Here is a 23757-nt window from a genome sequence, read left to right on the forward strand (position 1 = left end):
CAATTGAAGGGCATACCCTCATTTTCCAGTTTTTTTGCCACCACAAAAAGCACAGCTATAAGTATTTTTGGACAAGTCTTTTTATCTATGATCTCTTTGGGGTACAAACCCAGCAATGCTATGGCTGGATCAAAGGGCAGGCATTCTTTTAGCGCTCTTTGGGCATAGTTCCAAATTGCCATCCAGAATGGTTGGATCAATTCACAGCTCCACCAGCAATGCATTAATGTCCCAGATTTTCAGCCTTTATTTCTAGATAGCCCCCAGTGTACTCATCTGTAAAATTACCCCTGAGATTCTTTCTAGCCCTTCATCGATGATCCTGCAATACTGTGTAACCAAACTGTATGCTATGTATATATAGGTTCTTTGTGTATTACAGGAGCAGATGCTGTTGTGTGCTGTGAATGCTGTCTATTTTTATTGATGCTTTTTATGGTAGTTATACATGTTCTGTTATACCAACTTGGTATTTATTGTAATTATATATATTCTATCATTGTATGTTTCTTCATGGGACCGACTGCTTGTTCTCTATATACGTAGGATGCTCTATGCTGTGTTGGTTGTATTTACTGTTGTTAGCTACATGTTATCTCAAAGTGGATGCCAAGTATTAGGTGCTTTGTACATGCTGTTCTTCTACTTAGAACTATGTTTTATGCTAAATTATGATTCTTCTGTTGTGTTCACACAGATACTGAGGTATATCCCATGTATTTGCAGGGGACTGCAAATGTTTCATGGTGAGGGAAGAGGGAGGAGAATGTAACAGATGCCCCATCTTTTGAGTCACTCACTCCTACCCATAAAGCTGAAAAACTTGGAGAAACAGAGAGGATACAGTGTACCTCTGGGCCACCAGAAACTTAAACTGAAGGACCGAAAGTGAGAGATGTCAGAGAGGGCAGCAGTAGTAAGCCTTCTCCTTGCCAGGGTTTGCTTTCCCATTGCTCCAGAGAGCTAGTAGGGTTACGATTAGAAATGATAAAGACTGATATAATAAGAGAAATTAGTAGTTTAATTAAAGCCATGGCCATGTTGGTAAAATATGTATATGATCGCGCCTGCCTAGCTTTTAGATTTACCACCAGAGCCCATCCTCTCCGCGTGTCAGTCAGCCCCTCAGGAAGATCAAGAGGAATTCTTTTGGCCTTCCTCTGAATTTAAACTTTCCCCTGCGTGGAGACCTTTGACGTCCCTACGTCCTAAGACCCATTGGAATCATGGATAATGTAGTCTGAAAGTCTCTCACATGTCCATAGGAGTCTGCTAGACACTTCCCTGAATTTAAAACAAACAGTAGGAAGCACTTGAAAGTTTTTGTCAGTGAATACCCTGAAGGGGAAAGGAAAAACACTTATCAATAGGAAGTTTTATCCTTTCTGTAATTCATGTCCCACACTACAAATTGGGACTGAGCCCTGATCCAGAGTTTCTGAGTCTTTTCCCTCTAATCCCTGGCCCCACTTGACATGGGAGCTGCACTTGATAACTGAAGTATATTTTGTGCATTCCTTTTTAAGACCCTTAAATTCCATCTTAGAATAGATATTGAGTATTAGTGTCAGGGTAGAAGAGTTTTAAGGGCTAGGCAATGAGGGTTAAGTGCCTTGTATCTGGGAACAGCTTTGAATCCAAGTCCTCTGGACTTCATGCCAGGTTCTCTCTATCCACTGAGCCATTTAGCTGCCCTTCTCCTCTGCCTTCTTAAAGGACAAATGGCCTTGGGGATCTAAAACTAAACTCTATCTTTTCTAGTACACCTGTTTTCAGAATGTCCTATGTCATTGTCTGTAGATTTCCTGAATTTAAAACAGGGCTTCTTAACCCTTTATTTGTGTCATGGACTCCTCAGAATAAGATGTTCAAAAACATAAAATTAATAGGAAAACCAAGAAAGCCAATTATATTGAAACAGAGTTATCAAAATATCTTCAAAAACAAGTTCATGGACCCTTGGTCTAAAAGAAGCTTTGGATTTTTGTATTATTTTTTGCTTTTATTGATGTTTTTTAAAAAAATAAAACACATTATGAAGTTATGCTTTGCTCTGTCTGTTCCTGTGGGGAAGTGATTCAGTTATATAAAGATCTTTGACTCTTTGTAATCTAGCATGTTCTAGCAGAAGACAGGGTAGTACCAATAGGTGGTGGTTGAGTACTGATTTTTAAATTTTTTTAATCCTCTTATGCTATGATGAGCTGTTGAGGACTAAATTACATGGAGGTTAGAGCCTGGGTGACTAGAAGGATTTGGGTGCCCTTCATGGAAATGGAGTTTGTTTTTTAAAGGGAAAGGTAATGTAGTAAGGTCTGCAATTCATATTATAACATTCATTTTTGCTTTCTTTGTGAGAAGCATGAAAAAGGGAATCATTTTCCTGGAGCCAGACCCTGCCCTTTGTGCTTGCTGGAGCCGTGGTCTGAGAAATAGGGCATAGAGCATGCTGGGAGGGGTGGAGAGTGATTTTTCTAATAGTATGTGTTTAGTATGGCATAGTGGATAGACAGCTGACCTTAGAACCTAGAAGACCTGAATTCAAGTCATATCTCTTATACAAGATGGTGGTGGGCAAGTCACTTAACCTCTCAACACCTCAGGCAGCAACCTATACTTGTAAGTTGCAGAGAAGGTGCAGATTGGTTCACCTGGGAAGTCTCTTAACCAGTGAAACCATAGGTTTAGTCCTGATCTGTAGTTTTACACAAGCAAGAAGCTCACATTTGAAGAGGGGAGACAACACACACCGGAGGTTTCAGCTGCAGCAGATGGTAATCACCTTCTCTAGTTATTTCCACTAGTAAAATCATATCTGTTTCTCATCTTGAATTATTTGACAGTGGCAAGGAATTTGGTGAAAAGATCTTTCTTTTCTGGGTTTTCAGGAGCTGTGACTGGGGAGGCAGTGGCTAAGTCAAGCCTTCCTGGATGATGGTTGCAGGTGCTAGGCTAGAAACTGGGCTAGAGGTCTGGGAGTTTGTAACAAAAAAAACTCCTAATTTTATAACTGTGTTATAATGATTTGATACACTTTAGTAATTATAAGTAAGCACAAGTACAAAAGATATCACAGGAGATAATTTGGGGTTTTGGGGACAGGAAATTGGCCTGTAGTGATCTGCCTCCAATTCCTTAGGGAAAATTAAGAAGCAAGGATTTTGTCTTTGGTGTTTTCTTACCCCTTTTGTTCTACTCCTGATTATTGTCCCCAAATAACTGAGAATTCCAGTCTCCTGCTGTTTTCTGGCTGTCTAGAATATTGCTCATATCTTCACTCTCCTTCCCCAGTCTCTAGTTGTCCGATTGTAGAAGGTAGATAGATTCTCCATCCAAACTGCCAACCTTGTGAAAGCCAGAAGCTAGTATTTAGGACCTTGCTTCTGAAAGATTTTGGTATGGAGGAGACAGATCTGTTGGTGGAGCTCAAAGCAGAAACCTGGGGCTTTTTATTTGTGTGAAAAGGGTTTTATAATTGTGTTAATATAATTCCTGTGTTTGTCTTGGCAAGTAGTCTTCCCAGGTATTTTATATTGTCTAGAGTTCTTTTAAATGGAATTTCTCTTTCTGTCTCTTGCTGCTGAACTTTTTCAGTCATAAATAGAAATGCTGATGATTTATATATGGCTTTGTATCCTGCAACTTTGCTTAAGTTATTAATTTTTTCAATTAGTTTTTGAGTTGATTCTCTAGGATTGTCTAAGTATACTATCATATCATCTACAAAGAGTGTTTCTTCATTGCCTACTTTCATTTCTTCACTTTCTTTTTTCTTCTCAATGAGCCCTCAACAGCTCATCATAGCATAAGAGGATTAAAAAAATTTAAAAATCAGTACTCAGCTAGCATTTTTAGTACAGTTTTAAATAATAGAGCTGATAATGGGCATCCTTACTTCACCCCTGATCTTATTGGGAAGGCTTCCAGCTTATTCTCATTATAGATGAAGACTCTTTCGACTACAGAGGAGACCTCCCTACTTCTGAAGAGACTCTAACTTCTAGCAAGTCATATATTTTGATCTTGGGAACCTTCTGGCTTCCCTGGCTAAGACTTCAGACTTCTCTAGTGTTTATTCTACTTTGTAGAGTCATACTTTCCTGAAAAAGAAAAAGCCTGCCTCCAATCCAGATTTGCATTTAGATGGTTTTGGCAAAGGAAAAGCTGCGTATGCAGCTGATGATGTCTTTCTTCAAGACTTTGACCCTAAACACTTTTTACTATGTCCCCTGAACATCTTTAGGCATTAAAGAATAGGAGACAAAACTGTAGGGGAAGAGATGTGTTTAAAGAATGAACAAATGGCATGTCATTTGGTGGTTCTTGGACATGGAATTTGGCATGGTTTTCTGGAAAATGGTTATGAACAGCTTGTTCAGGAAAAATCCTGAGGTAAATGAATACCCACTGAGTGGTGGAGCGGTATGTTTTTACAGAGGAAAAAGGGGCTTGTGCTTACCTTTCATATAGCCTCAGGTACATTCCTCAGCCCACCCACATGTTCACTCAATTTTCATTTATTTATTTATTTATATTTTTTTAACCATTTATTAATATTCATTTTAAACATGGTTACATGATTCATGCTCCTACTTTCCCCTTTACCCCCCCCGCCCCCCCCCCCCACAGCCGATGCACATTTCCACTGGTTTTAACATGTGTCATTGATGAAGACCTATTTCCAAATTGTTGATAGTTGCATTGGTGTGGTAGTTTCGAGTCTACATCCCCAATCATGTCCGCCTCAACCCATGCATTCAAGCAGTTGTTTTTCTTATATGTTTCCTCTCTTGCAGTTCTTCCTCTGAATGTGGGTAGCGTTCTTTACCATAAATCTCTCAGAGCTGTCCTGTGTCATTGCATTGCTGCTGGTACAGAAGTCCATTACATTCGATTTTACCATAGTATATCAGTCTCTGTGTAAAGTGTTCTTCCGACTCTGCTCCTTTCACTCTGCATCAATTCCTGGAGGTCTCTCCAGTTCACATGGAATTCCTCCAGTTTATTATTCCTTTGAGCACAATAGTATTCCATCATCAGTATATACCACAATTTGTTCAACCATTCCCCAATTGAAAGACATACCCTCCTTTTCCAGTTTTTTGCCACCACAAAAAGCACAGCTAAAAATATTTTCGTACAAGTCTGTTTATCTATGATCTCTTTGGGGTACAAACCCAACAATGGTATGGCTGGATCGAAGGGCAGGCATTCTTTTATAGCCCTTTGAGCATAGTTCCAAATTGCCAGCCAGAACGGTTGGATCAGTTTACAGCTCCACCAGCAATGCATTAATGTCCCAATTTTGCCACACCCCCTCCAGCATTCATCAATTTTCATTTTAGAATGAACTAGTTGCATAAAAGTTAAATCATGCTTTTCAGAGTTTTTTAAATTTCTGAACCAGGTGGGAATCTCTGGATCTTCCTTCCCAGTGCCTTGGACCAAATGTCATTCATCCTAATACCTTGGAGAAAATTTCAATTAGTAAATTTAGGAATAATTATTGAAATGAAAAAAGTTCTAATTCTCTAGAAAAATATTAATGGGTCTAAAGATGATGCCAAACAGAAGTGTGAATGTATGAAAGTTATTTTAGGTGTATAGTACAGCATGAATAGGATCTTGGAATCAGAAATGAACTTGTTTCATAGGATTATAGATTTAGAGGTATAGAAGGGGCCTTCAAGGTCACCAAAGTTCAACTGCCTCATTTTTCAGATGGAGAAATTTTAGCTCAGTGTAAATGAGTTGCCCAAGGTCACACAGGTAGTAAGTGGTAAAATTAGGGTTTAAACCCATGTCCTCGAAATTCATCACTGTTTCAGTGGCAATGAATAAAGTAGATATTGAAGATGAGGGAAGAAAGGCAATAAATACTCTAGAGGTGTAATGTCCCTTAGAGGAGATATGGCCTCTATAGCATAGCAGAACTTCCAGTTTTACTAAATGTATTCATTTTCTGAAGATTATAAAATTCTTTTATTTATAACTGAGTTTTTTTTTAAACCCTTGTACTTTGGTGTATTGTCTCATAGGTGGAAGATTGGTAAGGGTGGGCAATGGGGGTCAAGTGACTTGCCCAGGGTCACACAGCTGGGAAGTGGCTGAGGCTGGGTTTGAACCTAGGACCTCCTGTCTCTAGGCCTGACTCTCACTCCACTGAGCTACCCAGTTGCCCAATATAACTGAGTTTTTAAAGAGTTTTTCTGATTTCTTTTGGACAGTGGGCCAAAGTTAAATAATAAAACTAGACATCGGAGCTAATTTTTAAAATCTAATTTGTGGAAATGGTGGAAAAACAAAATATTAGAAAGTATACTAGACACAAAGATCACTTCTGGGGCAGTTAGAGGCCTTTACTAAATACTCAGTGGAAAAAATAAACTGATTTTCTGACTTAATCTCTAAAACCTCACAGGGTCCTTTTTGAGGATCAAATGGAATAATGTATGTAAAGTACTTTGCAAACCTTAAAGTGCTAAATATACATATATGCACATATTTTCTTATATTACATATGTGATATATATTTGAGATGTAACCTGGATTATTAGAATATAGAACTTGGGATGTGGAAGACATTGGTTCAAATCCAGCTTCTAAGGTAGCCTAGATATGTGACTTTGGGTAAGTCATTTAATTTCTGTCTTTCCTTTTCTTTGAAATAGAGATAATATTACCTTTAATATATTCCTCATAGAGTTCTTATGAGGATCATTTGAAATAGTCTACATAAAATGTTTTGAAAACTTTAAAGTAGTGTATGTGGCAATTTTGATAATTAATATTCTCATACTTTAGTTCTTTACTTCATCCATTAGTTGTCTTCTTTTTAATCAGGGTCTTTTGTGATAGCATCAGGTTCTTTCTGTGTAGTAAGCAGCTAGGTGGTGATAGAGTACTGGTCCTGGAGTCAGGAAGACCTAACTTCAAATCAGACATTTACTATCTGTGTGACCCTGGGAAAATCACTTAACCTCTGTTTGCCTCAGTTTCTTCTTCATCTGTAAAATGAGCTGGAGAAGGAAATGTCAAAACCACTCCAGTATCTTTGCCAAGATTCCAACACAGAAGGTAAGGGGTAAAAAAAATGAATTTGTATTTTATTTATCAAATAAAGATCTCCATGAATTTGAAAAAATATATGTATAGGACATTATTTAACCTTCAAAAGTTATATCTTTTTTATATACTTAGACAGCGGTGTATCTTGTTGAAGCTAAATAATAATTCGAAAGGATGTTTTGTGTGTGTATAGATTCCTGGAATCCTTGTAGTAGCTCCAGCACGTTAAGGAACCAATGTTATAAAAAAAATCAAACAAATTTAAACCCAGTTTAAAAATGTTGTCAGTTAAACAAACAAACCTCACAATTGCAGTAGTAACCATTTTGTTACTTTTGTTAGGTTGACCTCTACTGTACAACTCAGGTTCTGCAGTTGCATCTTAATTAGCTCTGTACATTTTAAAAAATATTAAGTTGTTAAAAATTCTGGCTGATGAGAGACATTTCTATTAGTTCATTTCTTTTCTAGTGTTGATAAGTTTTGGAAAGAATTTCTTCTAACTCTGAAATTCTCTGATTCTATTTGGTGTTATCAAATTGGAAGAGACATTAAGGTGATCAGTCTGAATTTTTTTTGGAATCACTAGGAATCTCTTCCATGGCTTCTCATATCTTTAATTGGCAAGATGGGTTCACCATAATAGAACTTTCTGGAAGGAACCTACCCTGGGTCAAGGCTGGAATGACTATAACATACCTGGGATGGATTCCCTCAAAGTGAATGGGGCAACTAGAGAGGACAAAAAAAAATCACTTTAAATGATACTTAACTATAAAGAGGCAGTGAGCAGCAGCAGAACATAGGAGGCAAAAAGAATTTTGAAACACTTTAGGCCCTACCTTCCTTGCTATTCAGATCCACCAGCAGGGAATTCAGAAGGTACTAAGTTACAGTAGTTCTTTGGAAAATGTATTAAGGGTACTATTATCATGCTTTCAGTATCAAGATCCACTACTGCAGTTAAGAACAAATTAATTTCCCTAAGCTGTCGTGCTTGGCTTGCATGAGCATAAACCTAAGCAAATGCACTTTGACTGGAAGCAGTGAACCTGATAATCCATTGTATCTCTTTCCATCCCCTTCTCTACCCATGGCTTTTGCAAGAACAAAATACAATTTTCAGCACCCGGAAGGTTCCCAAGTTGTTGAACTTTGCTACAAGTGATTACTGATTTTAGATGCATTTCATTACTTAGTCTAGGTCTCTTTTAAACAATTATTAATTTTTTTTACATTCATTAATTTTTTTTGAATTTCAAATTCTCTTCCTCCCAGCACTCTCCTACCCATTGTGAATACAATAAATTTGATATAAATTATTATGTGAAATAATGTAAAACATATTTCCATATTAGCCATGTTGCAAAAAAAAGAAAAATAAATGAAAGTGAAAAAATTGGCTTTCAATTTGTATTTGGGCTATATCATGTCTTCCTCTGGAGGTGGATAGTGTTTTTCATCAAAAATCCATTTTTTTTCTACTTCCCTTTCAATCTTGGCTGCATTGGTTTTGTGTGTATAAAAACTTTTAAATTTCATGTACTTAAAATTATCCATTTTATATCCTGTGATCTTTTCTGTTTCTCATTTAGTCATATATTCTTCCCTTATCCATTGTTTTGACAGGTAAAATTTTCCATTATCCTCTAATTTGCTTTTGTTATCACCTTTATGTCTAAATCAGATACCTATTTTTGATCTTATCTTAGAATACAGTATGAGATATTGGACTATGCCTAGTTTTTGCCAAATTGCTTTCTAGTTTTCCCAACAATTGTTGCTAAATATCTTGTTCCCAAAATTTGGATTTTGGGTTTATTAGATTATTATGATCATTTACTACCATGTCTTCCAATCCCAATCTATTCCATTGTTCCACCAATCTATTTCTTAGCCATGATTACCACTTTGTATTGCAGTTTGAAATCTGTTACTCATAGGCTAACTTCCTTAAATTTTTTTTCATTGATTTCCATATTTTTGACTTTTTCTTCCTCCAGATAAATTGTTATTTTTTTCTTGCTATATAAAATAATTCTTTGGTAGTTTGATTGGAATGGCATTGAGTAAGTAAATTAATTTAGGGAGAACTATCATCTATCATTTTTACTATATTGGTTCAGCCAATGAACAATTAATTTTATTATAAGGCTCAGTCATGAACAATGAATATTTCTCCAGTTGTTTAAATCTGCATTAGTGTGAAAAGTGTTATATAATTGTGTTCATATAGTTCCTGAGTTTGTTTTGGCAGTTGAATTCCTAAGTATTTTATTATATTACCTATAATTATTCAAATGAAATATTTCTTACTATATTTTCTTGCAGGATTTTCTTCGTGATATATAGAAATATTGATGAGTTACACGGGTTTGTTTAATATCCTGCTATTTTGCTAAAATTATTGTTTTAGCAAATGTTGAGTCTAAGATTTTCTAAGTATACCATCATATTGTTTTCAAAAAGAGATAGTTTTTATTTCCTCATTGCCCATTCTGATTCTTTCATTTTCTTTTTCTTCTTATTCCTTTTAGTAGCACTTCTAGTACAATATTGAATAATATTGGTGATAATAGGCATACTTGATTCATTCTTGATCTTACTGGGAAGACTTCTAGCATATCCCCATTACAGATAATGCTCACTGATGGGTTAAGGTAAATGTTTCTGATCGTTTTAAGGAAAAATCCATTTATAACTTTGTCTTCAAGTGTTTTAAAAGTAGAAGTGAGTGTTGTATTTTGTCAAAAGCTTTTTCTGCATCTATTGATATAATTTTATTATTGACATATTTAATTATGTCAGCAATTTTCCTTATATTAAACTAGCTCTGGGTTCCTGGTACAAATCTCACTCAAGCACTGCGATAATCTTTGTGATAGTCTCTTAGCTAGTATTTGATATATGATTTTTGCATTAAGTGAAACTGGTCTACAATTTTTCTTCTCTCTTTACTTACTTTGTGTATTACCATATTTCTTTCATAAGGAGAGTTGGAACTCCCTCTTAACCTATTATTCCAAAGAATTTATTTAATATTGGAATTAATTAATTTAGAATATTTTTCCATGGTTACATGATTCATGTTCTTTGTCTCCCCTACTCCCACACCCTCCTGTAGCCAATGAGCAGTTCCACTGGGTTTTACATGTGTCATTGATCAAGACCTATTTCCATATGATTAATATTTGCATTACGGTGATTACTTAAGAGTCTACATCCCCAATCATGTCCCCATCGAACCATGTGATCAAGCAGTTTTTTTTCTTCTGGGTTTCTACTCCCACAGTTCTTTCTCTGGATGTGGATAGTTTTCTTTCTTATAAGTCCCTCAGAATTGTTCTGTATCATTGCATTGCTGCTAGTAGAGAAGTCCATTATATTTGATTGTGCCACAGTGTATCCATCTCTTATAGTGTATAGGGTCCTCCTGGTTCTGCTCCTTTCACTCTGTTGATGCATTTTTCTTAAGAAGCTCATTTATGTCCTGTTCAACACCAAGCAAAAAGATTTTATATTTTATCTTTGAGGTAACAGGGAGCCTCTTGATTTTTTAAAGTAAGGGTGATTAGGTCTGAGGTTTAGGAAAATCATTTTAGTGACTGAATGGAGGATAGATTGTAGTAGGGAGAGACTGGAGGCAGACAGATGCACCAACAGACTTGTAGTAATCTAGGCATGAGGTGATGATGAAGGTCTGCATTAGAGTAGTGACAGTGTCAGACAGGCCTTGGCAACAGATTGAATATGGAGGATGAGAAAGAGTAAAGAATCAACAATGACTTTTAGATTGTGAGCCTGAAAGACTGGAAGGATAATGTTTCCCTCTACAGGTAGGGAGATAGGAAAAGAGAAGGTTTAGGGAAAGAGATGAGTACCATTTTGGACATGTTGAGTTTAAGATTTCTACTGGACATTACTTTTGAGATGTCTGAAAGGCATTGGAGATGGGAGATTGGAGGTCAGTAGAGAGGTGAGGGTGGGAAAGGTAGATTGAAAATCATCATCATAGAGATGGTAATTAAATCCATGGAAGCTGATGAATAAAATAATAAATGAGTCCTTGGAGAGAGAGCAAGAACTTTGCTCAACCACTCTCTAATATGATGAAGAAAAACCATAAACAGGCAGAAGTTGCCAAATAAATTTGTTTTTGACGTGAAGGAATTGAAGAGCACTATCTGGAGAGATCCTGATATTCCCTGTATGACCTGGAGCAAGCAATTTTCCTTCTGTGGGACTCCATTTCTTTATCCAAAGAATGACAGGGTTTGAATGGATAGCCTCTAAGATGTCTTAATTGCAGAGATATTGTCTAGAGTTGGTTAGGTCCTACACATGTTCTTGTTCATGGATAACACTGTGCCCATTGCAGGGTTCTGGAGCCTGAGACAGAACCTCTTAAATGAGAACAATAAACCTTCCTGAATTTGTCCCAACTATCTATGGAGGTAAAGTTCTTTTAATCTAGATCAGGGATTCTTAACTTTTTTTGCACCATGGATATATTTTATAATCTGGTGAAGCATACAACCCCCTTCTCAGAATAATATTTGTAAATGCATAAAATAAAATACATAATGTTTAAAAGAAAACCAATTATTTTGAAATAAAGATAATTTTTTCCATCAAGATTCATGGACCTCCTGAAATCTATATGGACATGAAGTGTTCCATACATGGATTCTAGGTTAAGAATCTCTGATTTAGACTATATTATACAATTGGGTGGGAAACATATAGAGCAGATCCATCAGTACATTTATCTTGGAGTGACCATCCAAATGGACAATGAACTGGGAACAGAATTGAATGGGAAGAGTTGATTGCTTTTGGGAATTTGCATAGTGCTTTCTTGGTCACAAGCTTAAACATTCTTCCATATGACTGTAAATAATAATATCACAATGTCTGAAGAATTTAAGTTGGGGGGTCACTTAAAGGCCAATAAATGCCCGAATAGGTAGCATCATATTACCAAGAAATATTTGAATGGGAGAAGCAGTGTAAAGAATATTATAAATGATTAGAAAAAAGATATGAGTTGTATACTGAAAAGTGACATTGGGACTATTTTTTCCTTTCTGTGTATCAACCCCAGTGCTTAGCACATTGAAGTTTATGGATTAAGTGATTGAAAATTAAGACCATTTTTTTTCTTGGCCTCATGATAAAGGGACTCTTTCTGTGTCCCTTCCTACCCCCCCCCCCCCCCCCAGTCTGTCACATTCCTTTGCCCTAGTTAAAACATCTGCCACTGTAAGGCTTTATTTGCTTGATATTGAGTACTACAATGTACTAGTTATATATAGTTTGCCAGTGTATGGAAAGCAGTAGATTAAGAGAGCAGGTCAGGAAAAGTTGTGTCAGGATCCACAGGCTAATATTATAATATTTGCCATTGCCTATCTGACTTAACCCATTGCAAAGTCATTATATCTATAGAGTTGAAGTTAGTAGTAGTTTTAGAATTCGAATCTCTCCTTTGTACTTCAGTTATAACTTATTTCTGGTTTTCTTCCATTTGTGCTAGTCAGTTGAAGACCAGTTTCCATCTTTCCACCCTTCTTTCCCTTCTCCTGTCTTTTTTGGTCTCCCTCTCCCCACTTTTCTTCTCTTCACTTCTTTCCCTCCTAGTGCTTATTTCTAATTCTTAGAAATGTCTCCCTTTGTAGTAATTTGAATCTTAATGACCTCAGGCTTGATGTCTTAACCAGTTGGAATAGAATTCTGAAATTTCAGTTCATTAGCAAGGCTACAAGAGTTAGGCTCTTTGCAGAATGTTCCCCTAAAGCAGGTATAATAAGTTTCCTGTTTCATTGGTCAAGCCACGTGTGTGCTTATTTTTGGTATGGATAAGATGGCTAGGACCCTTCTTTAAACTTCAGAGATCCTACAGAAAGGGCTAGAATGCTGACTGATCTCAGTGAGAGGCTATATTCATTTCTGTGCTCTTGTGCTCTATTATTTGTTTGAAGCAGTAGTGATATATGAAAGCTTTCCCTGATGGACTTTCTGAAGAAGATGCTCACTTCCTGGGACTATTCCAAGGTAGAATAATTAAAAAAACAAACAAACTAGGGGCAGCGAGGTGGCTCAGTAGATTGAGAGTCAGACCTAGATGTAAGAGGTCCTGGGTTCAAATATGGCCGCAGACATTTTCTAGCTGTGTGACCCTGGGCAAGTCACTTAACCCCCTTTGCCTAGTCCTTACTGATCTTTTACCTCAGATCTAGTAATTCTAAGATAGAAGTTAAGGTATTTTAAAAAAACAAATTTGACGTTAAACTTTCCAGAATATATTTAAAATACCTAGGCTTAATTTTTCTCTCCCCCACTCCGTGTTTAGAAAACAAGCCTTTTTTTTTTTTTTTTTAAGAAGGGAACTCTTCACTTTCCTCTCTGCTTTAAAATCCTGTGATCCATTTTATTTTTATAAAATAAAAATATTTTAAATAAATCCATACATATAAATATATTATATAATAAATACATTTGTAAAAATAAACAAAAGTGGATAAATAAATATATATGTAGATAATAATATGTATATCTCTTAAATGCTTCATCTATTTAAAGGCATATGAATAAGTGTTTCCCTGGCACACGGAATTTCAGGCATGGAGCTGTCTCTTGTTTTCATAACCCCCTATTTCAAATACATACTGTGATCTTTCCTGTTGCTTTCTCCTAGAAAAGAGATAAAGGCCCTGGAGCAATCTGGTTTGCTAAAAGGATCTCTGAGCTCCGATCAGCAGTTGGCGCTCATCAGTGGCTGCACTGACCTGAAAGTGGCAGTAGAGGGCGCCATGCACATTCAGGTGAGAGGAGCGTCTGTAAATCGCCTTAGCTGATGGGCGGTTGTGTTTTCGTAGTGCCTCATATTTTGTCCATGTTGGAGGGATGGGAGAGGCAAGAAAAAGGGGTGGCTTAACAAAACGACGGAAGGAAATGCTCTTCTTATAATGCATCTTAAACAGCTAGTAACATCAACAAAATGAACCTTGCAGTTAAGAACATTTTTTCTTGTTTAATAATAAAATTTCCAGATAAATATAAAACAAAATAAAATCTCCAGATAGAAAGTGACAGTGTGACTTTCCCAAGTTTATTTTGTGAGTCACTTTCCCACCTTAGTAAAATTATATCTCTATGCTAATCTATATAGATGATTAAAGGTCTGAAAATTCTAGAAAAATACCTTATATTTATATAAGACTTTTAACTTGTCCACTGGAACATCTAGGTCTGTTTTATATGGACTGCTTCCTAGCCTTATTTTCCTCATACTGTATTTGTACAAAGTAGAATTTTTAAAAAAGTTCACATGCAGGGCTTTATCCTCCTTTCTTTTTGTTAGTTTCAGCCCAGTAGGATCAGACTTTGGAGATATATTTCTAATTTTATTACCCATTATATTTATTATCACTTCTAGCTTTGGGTTAGACACAAATTTGAAAAGCATGTCATCCTTGAACTGACCCACATTCTGGAGGGCAATTTGGAACTATGCCCATTGGGCTATAAAACTGTGTATACCCTTTGCTCCTGTAATACCACTACCAGGTGGTATTACCAGAGAGATTATTTAAAAGGAGGGGAGGGGGAAGACCTACTTGAACAAAAATATTTATAGCTGCTCTTTTTGTGGTGGCAAAGAATTGGAATTTGAGGGGAAGTCCATCAGTTGGGGAGTGGCTGAACAAATTGTGGTATCTGATGGTGATGGAATACTATTAAGCTATAAGAAATGATAAGCAGGATGATTTCAGAAAAAGCTGGAGAGATTTACATGAACTGATGCAGGGCAAAATAAGCAGAACTAGGAGAACATTCTACACAGTAACAGCAATATTGTATGATGATCAATGGTGAAAGACTTAGGTATTCTCAGCAATACAATGATCCAGGACAGTTCTGAAGGAATTATGGCAGTTGTGCTATACACTTGCAGAGAAAGAACTGTTGGAGTGGGATGTAGATCAAAGCATACTATTTTTCACAGTAGCTTTATTTATGGTTTTATTTTGGGATTTTGATTTTATGTGAGTATTCTCTTACAACAATGTCCAATAAGGAAGTATGTTTTGTATGATAATACATGTATACCCAGTAGGAAAAAAGCATGTCATCTTCCTGAACACTGATATGCAATAGAACAAATCCTTAGAGCACTCCATTGGAGAGTTTCTTCCAGAGTAACAATGCATCCATCGTTCTTTACTCTTTTGGATCTTTTCAGCTATCTCCAAAACCAAATGGCTGTACTAGCCATCTAGACTGCATTACCCCATTATGATTATAAGCTGTGGTGAGAAATTTTGTTAAATAAATGTGTTGCTGGAATCCGAACATACTATGACTGAGACAGTTTTCTTATCAGGTTAGTAACTTGTTAAAAAATTAGTTTAGCTACATCTGATTCTTTTAAAATTCATTTTGACTCATAGTTATTGCTTCCTCTTGTCTCTAAATGCTCATAACTACCCCTCTAATAATTTTTACTAGAATTTTAAAAGTGTTTGTGGTCAAATTCACTAGATTGTATTTAATGTAAAATAGTCACCTTTCCCCCTTTATTTAAAGGTTAGAACATTTACCCATCTCCAGTTCTGATGCTCTTCTTTGGTTCTTCATAAATCTTCATAAATTGCTGGGAACATTTTAGCAAACACTTGCCAGTTATTTTGCTACCTTGTGATGTAGATTGTCCATTTGGGGGCAGTGTAAGCTGTAACCGTCTTCTCACTTTTTACAGGCTTTATTTATTTATTTTTCTGTCCTTTACAGTCTGAGCATCATTCTTCTTGTCGAAAAGTTAGAGCCAGTTGAGGTTGGATACTCTTCTCCATTGTACATTGTGATTTTCTTTTCAGTGCCAAATAGGCGTCATTCTTTCTTTGATCTTCTTTTAACCCCAACAAAACTCAAAAAGCTGCCCACAGAAGAGTATAAATTTGTAGAATTTAAAAGGGAAGTTGGCTCCAGAGGGATGGGAGGCTCCAAAGTACAAGATTTTGTGGATACTGTCTTTGTTAGTTCCTATGAATAAGAAAAGGGTGAGGTATATAATGAGACCAATGTGGTTTATTAGTGAAATCAGATTTCAGAAAGACAAATTTTAAAAGGCCGAGGGATAGAGGTGAAGGCAGGTAACTGAAGGTGAATATAAAAGAGTGATTAGGTTCCAGGAGAACGGTGTTGAGGCTTGTTTTTTATCTATGTAACTAGCTCTATCCTAGTACACCATCTTATACATAGTAGGGACTTAATATGTGTTTATTGAATTAATTTGAATTCAAGCCTAGTATGAGCTGAGATTTGTGGCAAATCATTAATAATAATAATAATAATAATTATTCACATTCCATGTAGTGCTTTTAAGATTTACAAAGACATTTTTCTCACAGGAACCCTTTGAGCAGGTTTGTGCAAGTGGCAGTATCCTCAACCTATAATTTAAAAAAATCAGCTTGCATACAAGTTCTTGATACATACTGGATATATTGATAGGCTTTTAGTTGGTTTTGTCATTTAATAATAATAATAATAATAATTCTTTTATGGTATTTTAAGGTTTGCAGAGTGCTTTATACATGCTAATCTCATCTGATTCTCACTAGCCTGGGAGGCAGGTGCTATTATCTATTTTAGAGATGAAGGAACTGAGCCCTGACTTGCTCAGGGTCCCTCAGCTTGTATCTGAGGCTATCTTTGAATTCCATTCTTTCTGACACCAGAATAACTCTTTATCACTTGTGCTACTCAGCTATTTGATCATGAGAAAGTTCTGTTAAACCTCTCGAAGTCTCAGTTTTTCTTTTTTTCTGTATTATCTATCTTAAGGCATTATTTTGAGGAAAGTGCTTTAAAAAAATCTTGGGGCATCTGGGTAGCTCAGTGAATTGAGAGCCAGGCCTAGAGATGGAAGGTCCTGGGTTCAAATATGGCCTCAGACACTTCCTAGCTGTGTGACCCTGGGCAAGTCACTTAACCCCCATTACCTAGCCCTTACTGCTCTTCTGCCTTGGAACCAACACACAGTATTGATTCTAAGACGGAAGGTAAGAGTTAAAAAAATCTTAAAAGTTCTATTTCAGGGTAGCTAGGTGACTCAGGGGATAGAGAGCCAGGTTTGGAGACGGGAGGTCCTAGGTTCAAATGTGACCTTGTAGACTTCCTAGTTGTGTGATCCTGGGTAAGTCACTTAACCCCAATTGCTTAGCCTTTACTGCTCCTCTGCCATGGAACTGATACTTCATATCAATTCTAAGACAAAAGGTAAAGGTTTTTTGTTAAGCTCTATATCAGGGGTTCTTAACCTTATTTGTGATATGTATCCCCCTTTCTCCTGCCTTTGGCATTTTGATGAAGTCTGTGGATTCCCATCTCAGCATAATGTTTTTAAATGCATAAAATAAAATATACAAGATTGCAAAGGAAACAAGGTATATTGAAACATATTTACCAAACTATTAAAAAAAAGATTTTAGAATCCAAGTTAAAACCTTTGTCTCTCTGGATGTGTTACATATAGGACTATAGACAGCTACTTAGTAATAATGATTATAAGTTCCTTCTTCATGGACACTAGACATCAAGAGGATACCTAAGGCACTGTTGGGCTTTGGGAAGAATATAAATTAAGAAGTCCTTTAGTGATATAAACTTAGATAAGTGACGTGCCATAAACACATACTGGATATCACCCCACTCCATGAAGTACATTTGATGCAGTGATTTTCTTGGGGGAGTATACTGTGGTTGTGTTTACATTATAAGCTCTTTGGTCCTTAGAATTGTATGCTAACTATTTGTGGGGTGAACCACAAAGAGCAGGGCTAGGCAATGGGTGTTAAGTGACTTGCCCAGGGTCACACAGCTAAGAAGTGTCTGAGTCCATCTCTAAGCCTGGCTCTCAATCCACTGAGCCACCTAGCTGGCCCCCATTCAGTGACTTACTGAAGTTTGCACTGTTCTGGATACCTAGTGATAATGGGAAGCAGTGGAGTCTGGCTGTGTAGTTTTCTTTCTGATCTAACCCTAAATTTAATTTTGATTTTTAATTTTTCTTTATTTTAACTCTAAAATTCCATTTATTTATTTATTTATTTTAGAATATTTTCCCATGGTTACATGATTCATATTCTTTCTCTTCCTTCCTGCCTCCCCTTCCCTTTTTAATGATGCCAACTAAGAACCATCTTAAATTCTTTGCCATCCCACCCTTTGAAATTTTACTCACTGTGGTAGTATTTTTGAATGTACCTGTTCAGTTGAGCAAAAATAATCCTCAACCTCGTTGAGAATAGTTTTCAAGAATTATTAATACTCCCTTAAAGAGGCTAGAGAGATTTGTGAGTTGTTCTATGTCTACTATCTATAGGCACAGGAAAGTTCTTATTATTAAGAAAAGATCACAAGGGACCTGCCTTGAGTAATGGCACAGGGAAGTAAGGCTTGTAAAATGGAGACACTTGGATCCATTATAATTACATGTGGTGATATACAGTAGGTACTAAAAAAAATGCCCCTATTCAGTCAACAAGTAGCAATGGGAGAAAAAAGTCACTGGGCTAAGATGTTCTTTTTATGCAGTTAACATCTTTGCTGTATTTATACTTTTTTTTTTTGGTATCCCATAGGAAAAAACTCCCTACAATAAGTGAACCATAGATCTCAGCAAAAGAAAAGCTCTGAGTAGACTAGGCTGATTGGATCCTAGGCTTAAAAACTAATGATAATACAGCTGGTACATTTTGCTGCTGATGCACGCTTCTTATATGTCATACCTCTAAAACCACATTTTCTTTTTCTCTTGAGACTTTAAAAAAACCAAACCCAAGTATCTGCTAGATGATAGTGCTATGTTCTCAATAATGTAGATCATCTTTGACTCATTTCTCTTTATGCTGAGAAGCCAGTATAAACCTGATAGCTTTTCTAGGTCCCCTTTAATCCTGAGATCCTGTGATGTTGGTCATTACTTATTTTTCATACTTCATTTACTGAAAGGAGAGAACCTTGTGGATAAGGCAAAGAAATCTTTTTGATTAGCAACACAAAATGCATGATGGGTTTCATAATAAGCAAATTATAGAGTTCCTAGGGTCAAAGTCATGGAAATCTGAATGGATTTTCTCTTCTTAAAAATGAATCTTCCACCCAAACCCCCAAGGGCAGGCACTTGGGTCAGAAAGTTGCCTAATGCTTTGCTGAAATGTAGGCGCATGCAAATTTGAAACTTGAAATTCCAGACCTCACTACAATATTTCAAACCAAATCTTGCCTGGTAAGAAAATCTTTCATGTTAGTAAAAAATAAATTCATCCTGGAATGTCTGTTAAAAAAAAAACCCAACTGTTTTTTTAGAGCTTTTTGGTTTGCCTTTTAGCCATAATGCATATAAAAGTCTCAACAATTATTTGAGAGTTGGGGTTTTGGAGATCTCTGAAAATGCCAAAGGAGAATGGGAAGTGTCAGTAACATTTCAAAATTGGATTAATCTTGCTTTCAGCAACTAATATCCTAAATTACTGAAAAGTTAAAAAGCTACCTAGCCATATAATTGTATTACTGGAATCTAAACTTTTTACACCAAACTTATATTTTCACTAAAATTTATAAAATGTTACAGTTTTATGGCTTTTATCAAATCTATTTTTTCTTGGCAGTAATTAAGGGAATCTATATTTTACAAGTTAAACAGGATTTCCCCCATTCAGATTTTGAAACCAATAAAAAGAACCAGACTGTACCTTTCCCGTTAATTCATTAAGAATCCTAGAGTTAGAATTGTCATATTTTGTTACATTGTCATTTGGATGTGTATAATAGTGTTAAAATTATATTTTTACTATTTCAGAAATATGGTTATTTAAAAAGAAAACTAGAATCAATTTAGTGAAAATAAAATAATAAAGTATTTCATTCTAAAGGTTGGGAAATAATTTTTGACTATTATTTATTTATAAGATAAATAATATATTAACTGTAGATTTAATCATTAATCTTTATGGGGTAAAAAAATAGTATTTTTAAACTGAAATTATTTGTTTTTAGAGAATGAAGGTTTCAGAAAAGTTGGAAACTATCCAGGCCTCTGAATTTAGGTTTTGTTTGTCAGGGATACTTTCTTTATTCTCCTCCCTCACACTTTTTTTTTTTTTTAAAATTTTCCTCATTGTGAATGGAAGTTTTTTTCCCTTTAAAACATAACATTTAGGGGCCAGCTGGGTAGCTCAGTGGATTGAGAGCCAGGCCTAGAGATAGGAGGTCCTAGGTTCAAATCTGACCTCAGACACTTCCCAGCTGGGTGACCCTGGGCAAGTCTCTTAACCCCCATTGCCCTGCTCTTTGTGGTTCACCCCACAAATAGTTAGCATACAATTCTAAGGACCAAAGAGCTTATGATGTAAACATAACATTTAAAAACAAAACATGATCAGCACTTTAGGCTTCTGAAACACAACAGCTACATATTTCTTTTGTTTTAGGTATATGCACTTTATAGGATTAAAAACTTCTGGAATTGATGAAGAAGCACATTGTTTCGTTTTATAGAGCCCCCAGTCTTCAAACTTAAAGGATTTCAGACCTGAAACTGTTATGTTAGACAGAAATATTTCTTTGAAGAACAGGCTATGGGAGCTCAACTCAGGAGTGCTAAAATAAGGAGGAAGAGGAGAACCAAGGTCTGAGGAATAAAAATGTAGAGTCAAGGAATCTTAAGGCATAGAGAAAGTAATGTATGTGTAGGGAAGTACATGTGTGGGCGCATGTGCTTGTGTGTGTGTGTGTGTGTGTGTGTGTGTGTGTGTGTGTGTGTGTTTGGGTATGCACTTGTACTGTAATATAAAAACAAAATGAAAAAGAACTGGAAAGGCTCTGAAAAGATTAATGAAAACATTTCTAATACTCTGACACCATGCCAATTTTCATTGTCTTCTACAGAGATTTTTTTTTCTCTGTAGAAGCATCTTTGATTTTAATGTGGAATTTGGGATCTTCTCTACCTCTGTTAGGAAGCCCCATCATTGTGACATGACATGAAGCGTAACTGCAGAGTTGTGACCCCTGAAAACCACAGGAGGGAAAACAGGAAGTGTCTTACTGCTATAAGTCATGATGGTGACAAGGAAGATCACAGAAATGGTTGGGAACACAGGGTTTGCTTTGCAGTCACCTTAAAGGGAATGTAGAGTTTTCAGGAAGCAAAGAAAATGCTGGTGTGCCATGAGTCAGAGGTACATTTGACATGATAAAGACATAAAGAAACAAAAACAAATAATGAATCTGCAGTGACACAGAAGCTGCAGATTATATCTGAAGTTTTAGAAAGAATCTAGCAGTTGGAAGTGACGTTGGTGGTGATCAAGTCCAATCCAGACCTTAACCAGAATACTTTCTTTTTAAAAAAAATTATTGGGGGCAGCTGGGTGGCTCAGTGGATTGAGAGCCAGGCCTAGAGATGGGAGGTCTTAGGTTCAAATATGGCCTCAGACACTTCCTAGCTGTGTGACCCTGGGCAAGTCACTTAATCCCCATTGCCTAGCCCTTACTGCTCTTCTGCCTTGGAGCCAGTACGTAGTATTGGCTCCAAGACAGAAGGTAAATTAAAAAAAAATATTTCTATTATCATGCAAAATAATCTTCCAGATTGGTCATTGTTGTAAGAGCACACTCACACAAGACCAAAACCCCCAAATAAAACCATAAATACAATGATGTGAAAGACAGCACACTTTGATCTGTATCCCTCTGACTCTAACAAGTCTTTCTCTGAAAACGGATAGCATTCCCCATCCAGCCATACCATTGTTGGGTTAGTACCCCAAAGAGATCATAGATAAACAGACTTGTACGAAAATATTTATAGCCGGGCTTTTTGTAGTGGCAAAAAACTGGAAAATGAGGGGATGTCCTTCTATTGGGGAATGGCTGAACAAATTGTGGTATCTGTTGGTAATGAAATACTATTGTGCTAAAAGGAATAATAAACTGGAGGAGTTCCATGTGAACTGGAAAGACCTCCAGGAATTGATGCAGAGTGAAAGGAGCAGAGCCAGAAGAACATTGTACACAGAGACTGATACATTGTGGTAAAATCAAATGTAATGGACTTCTGTACTGGCAGCAATGCAATGACCCAGGACAATTCTGAGGGATTCATGGAAAAGAAAACTATCCACATTCAGAGGAAGAACTACAAGGAGTGGAAACACAGAAGAAAAACAACTGCTTGAACAAATGGGTTGAGGCGGACATGATTGGGGATGTAGACTCGAAACTACCACACCAATGCAACTATCAACAGTTTGGAAATAGGTCTTTTTTTTTTTAAACATTTATTAATATTCGTTTTTAACATGGTTACATGATTCATGCTCCTACTTTCCCCTTCACTCCCCACATCCCCCCCCCCATTGCTGATGCACATTTCCACTGGTTTTATCATGTGTCATTGATCAAGACCTATTTCCAAATTGTTGATTCCCTAATTGAAGGACATACCCTCCTTTTCCAGTTTTTTGCCACAACAAAAAGCACAGCTATAAATATTTTCATACAAGTCTTTTTATTAATGATCTCTTTGGGGTACAAACCCAGCAATGGTATGGCTGGATCAAAGGGCAGGCATTTTTTTATAGCCCTTTGAGCATAGTTCCAAATTGCCAGCGAGAATGGTTGGATCAGTTCACAACTCCACCAGCAATGCATTAATGTCCCAATTTTGCCACATCCCCTCCAGCATTCATTACTCTCCCCTTCTTTCATTTTAGCCAATCTGCTAGGTGTGAGGTGATACCTCAGAGTTGTTTTGATTTGCATTTCTCTAATTATTAGAGATTTAGAACACTTTCTCATGTGCTTATTGATATTTTTGATTTCTTTACCTGAAAATTGCCTATTCATGTCTCTTGCCCATTTATCAATTGGGGAATGGCTTGATTTTTTTATACAATTGATTTAACTCCTTGTATATTTGAGTAATTAGACCCCTGTCAGAGTTTTTCGTTATAAAGATTTTTTCCCAATTTGTTGTTTCCCTTCTGATTTTGACTACATTGTTTTTGTTTGTACAAAAGCTTTTTAGTTTAATATAATCAAAACCATTTAATTTACATTTTGTAATTTTCTCTAACTCTTGCTTGGTTTTAAAATCTTTCCTTTCCCAGAGATCTGACAAGTATACTATTCCGTGTTCACTTAACTTATTTATAGTTTCCCTCTTTATATTCAAGTCATTCACCCATTCTGAATTTATCTTGGTGTAGGGTGTGAGATGTTCATCTAAACCTAATCTTTCCCATATTGTTTTCCAAATTTCCCAGCAGTTTTTGTCAAATAGTGGATTCATGTCCCAAAAGTTGGGCACTTTGGGTTTATCATACACTGTCTTGCTGATGTCATTTACCCCAAATCTATTCCACTGATCCTCCCTTCTGTCTCTTAGCCTGTACCATATTGTTTTGATGACTGCTGCTTTATAGTGTAGTTTAATATCTGGTACTGTTAGGCCCCCTTCCTTCACATTTTTTTTCATTATTTCCCTTGATATTCTTGCTCTTTTGTTATTCCAAATGAAATTTGTTATAGTTTTTTCTAATTCAGTAAAGAAGTTTTTTGGTAGTTTGATAGGTATGGCACTAAATAGGTAAATTAATTTGAGTAGAATGGTCATTT

General features: G+C 36.3%; 1 protein-coding gene across 1 annotated transcript in view; it reads left to right on the forward strand.

Annotated features, from left to right (window-relative positions):
• CRYL1 (crystallin lambda 1) overlaps positions 1 to 23757 on the forward strand; it is a 190553-nt gene that overhangs the window by 14065 nt on the left and 152731 nt on the right. The window contains exon 3 of the mRNA XM_044668308.1: positions 13766 to 13892. Coding sequence (XP_044524243.1) covers positions 13766 to 13892 — 127 coding nt within the window. The remainder of the gene's footprint in view (positions 1 to 13765; positions 13893 to 23757) is intronic.

This window comes from Gracilinanus agilis, chromosome 3 (assembly GCF_016433145.1).
Source record: "Gracilinanus agilis isolate LMUSP501 chromosome 3, AgileGrace, whole genome shotgun sequence".
Classification (NCBI taxonomy): Eukaryota; Metazoa; Chordata; class Mammalia; order Didelphimorphia; family Didelphidae; genus Gracilinanus; species Gracilinanus agilis.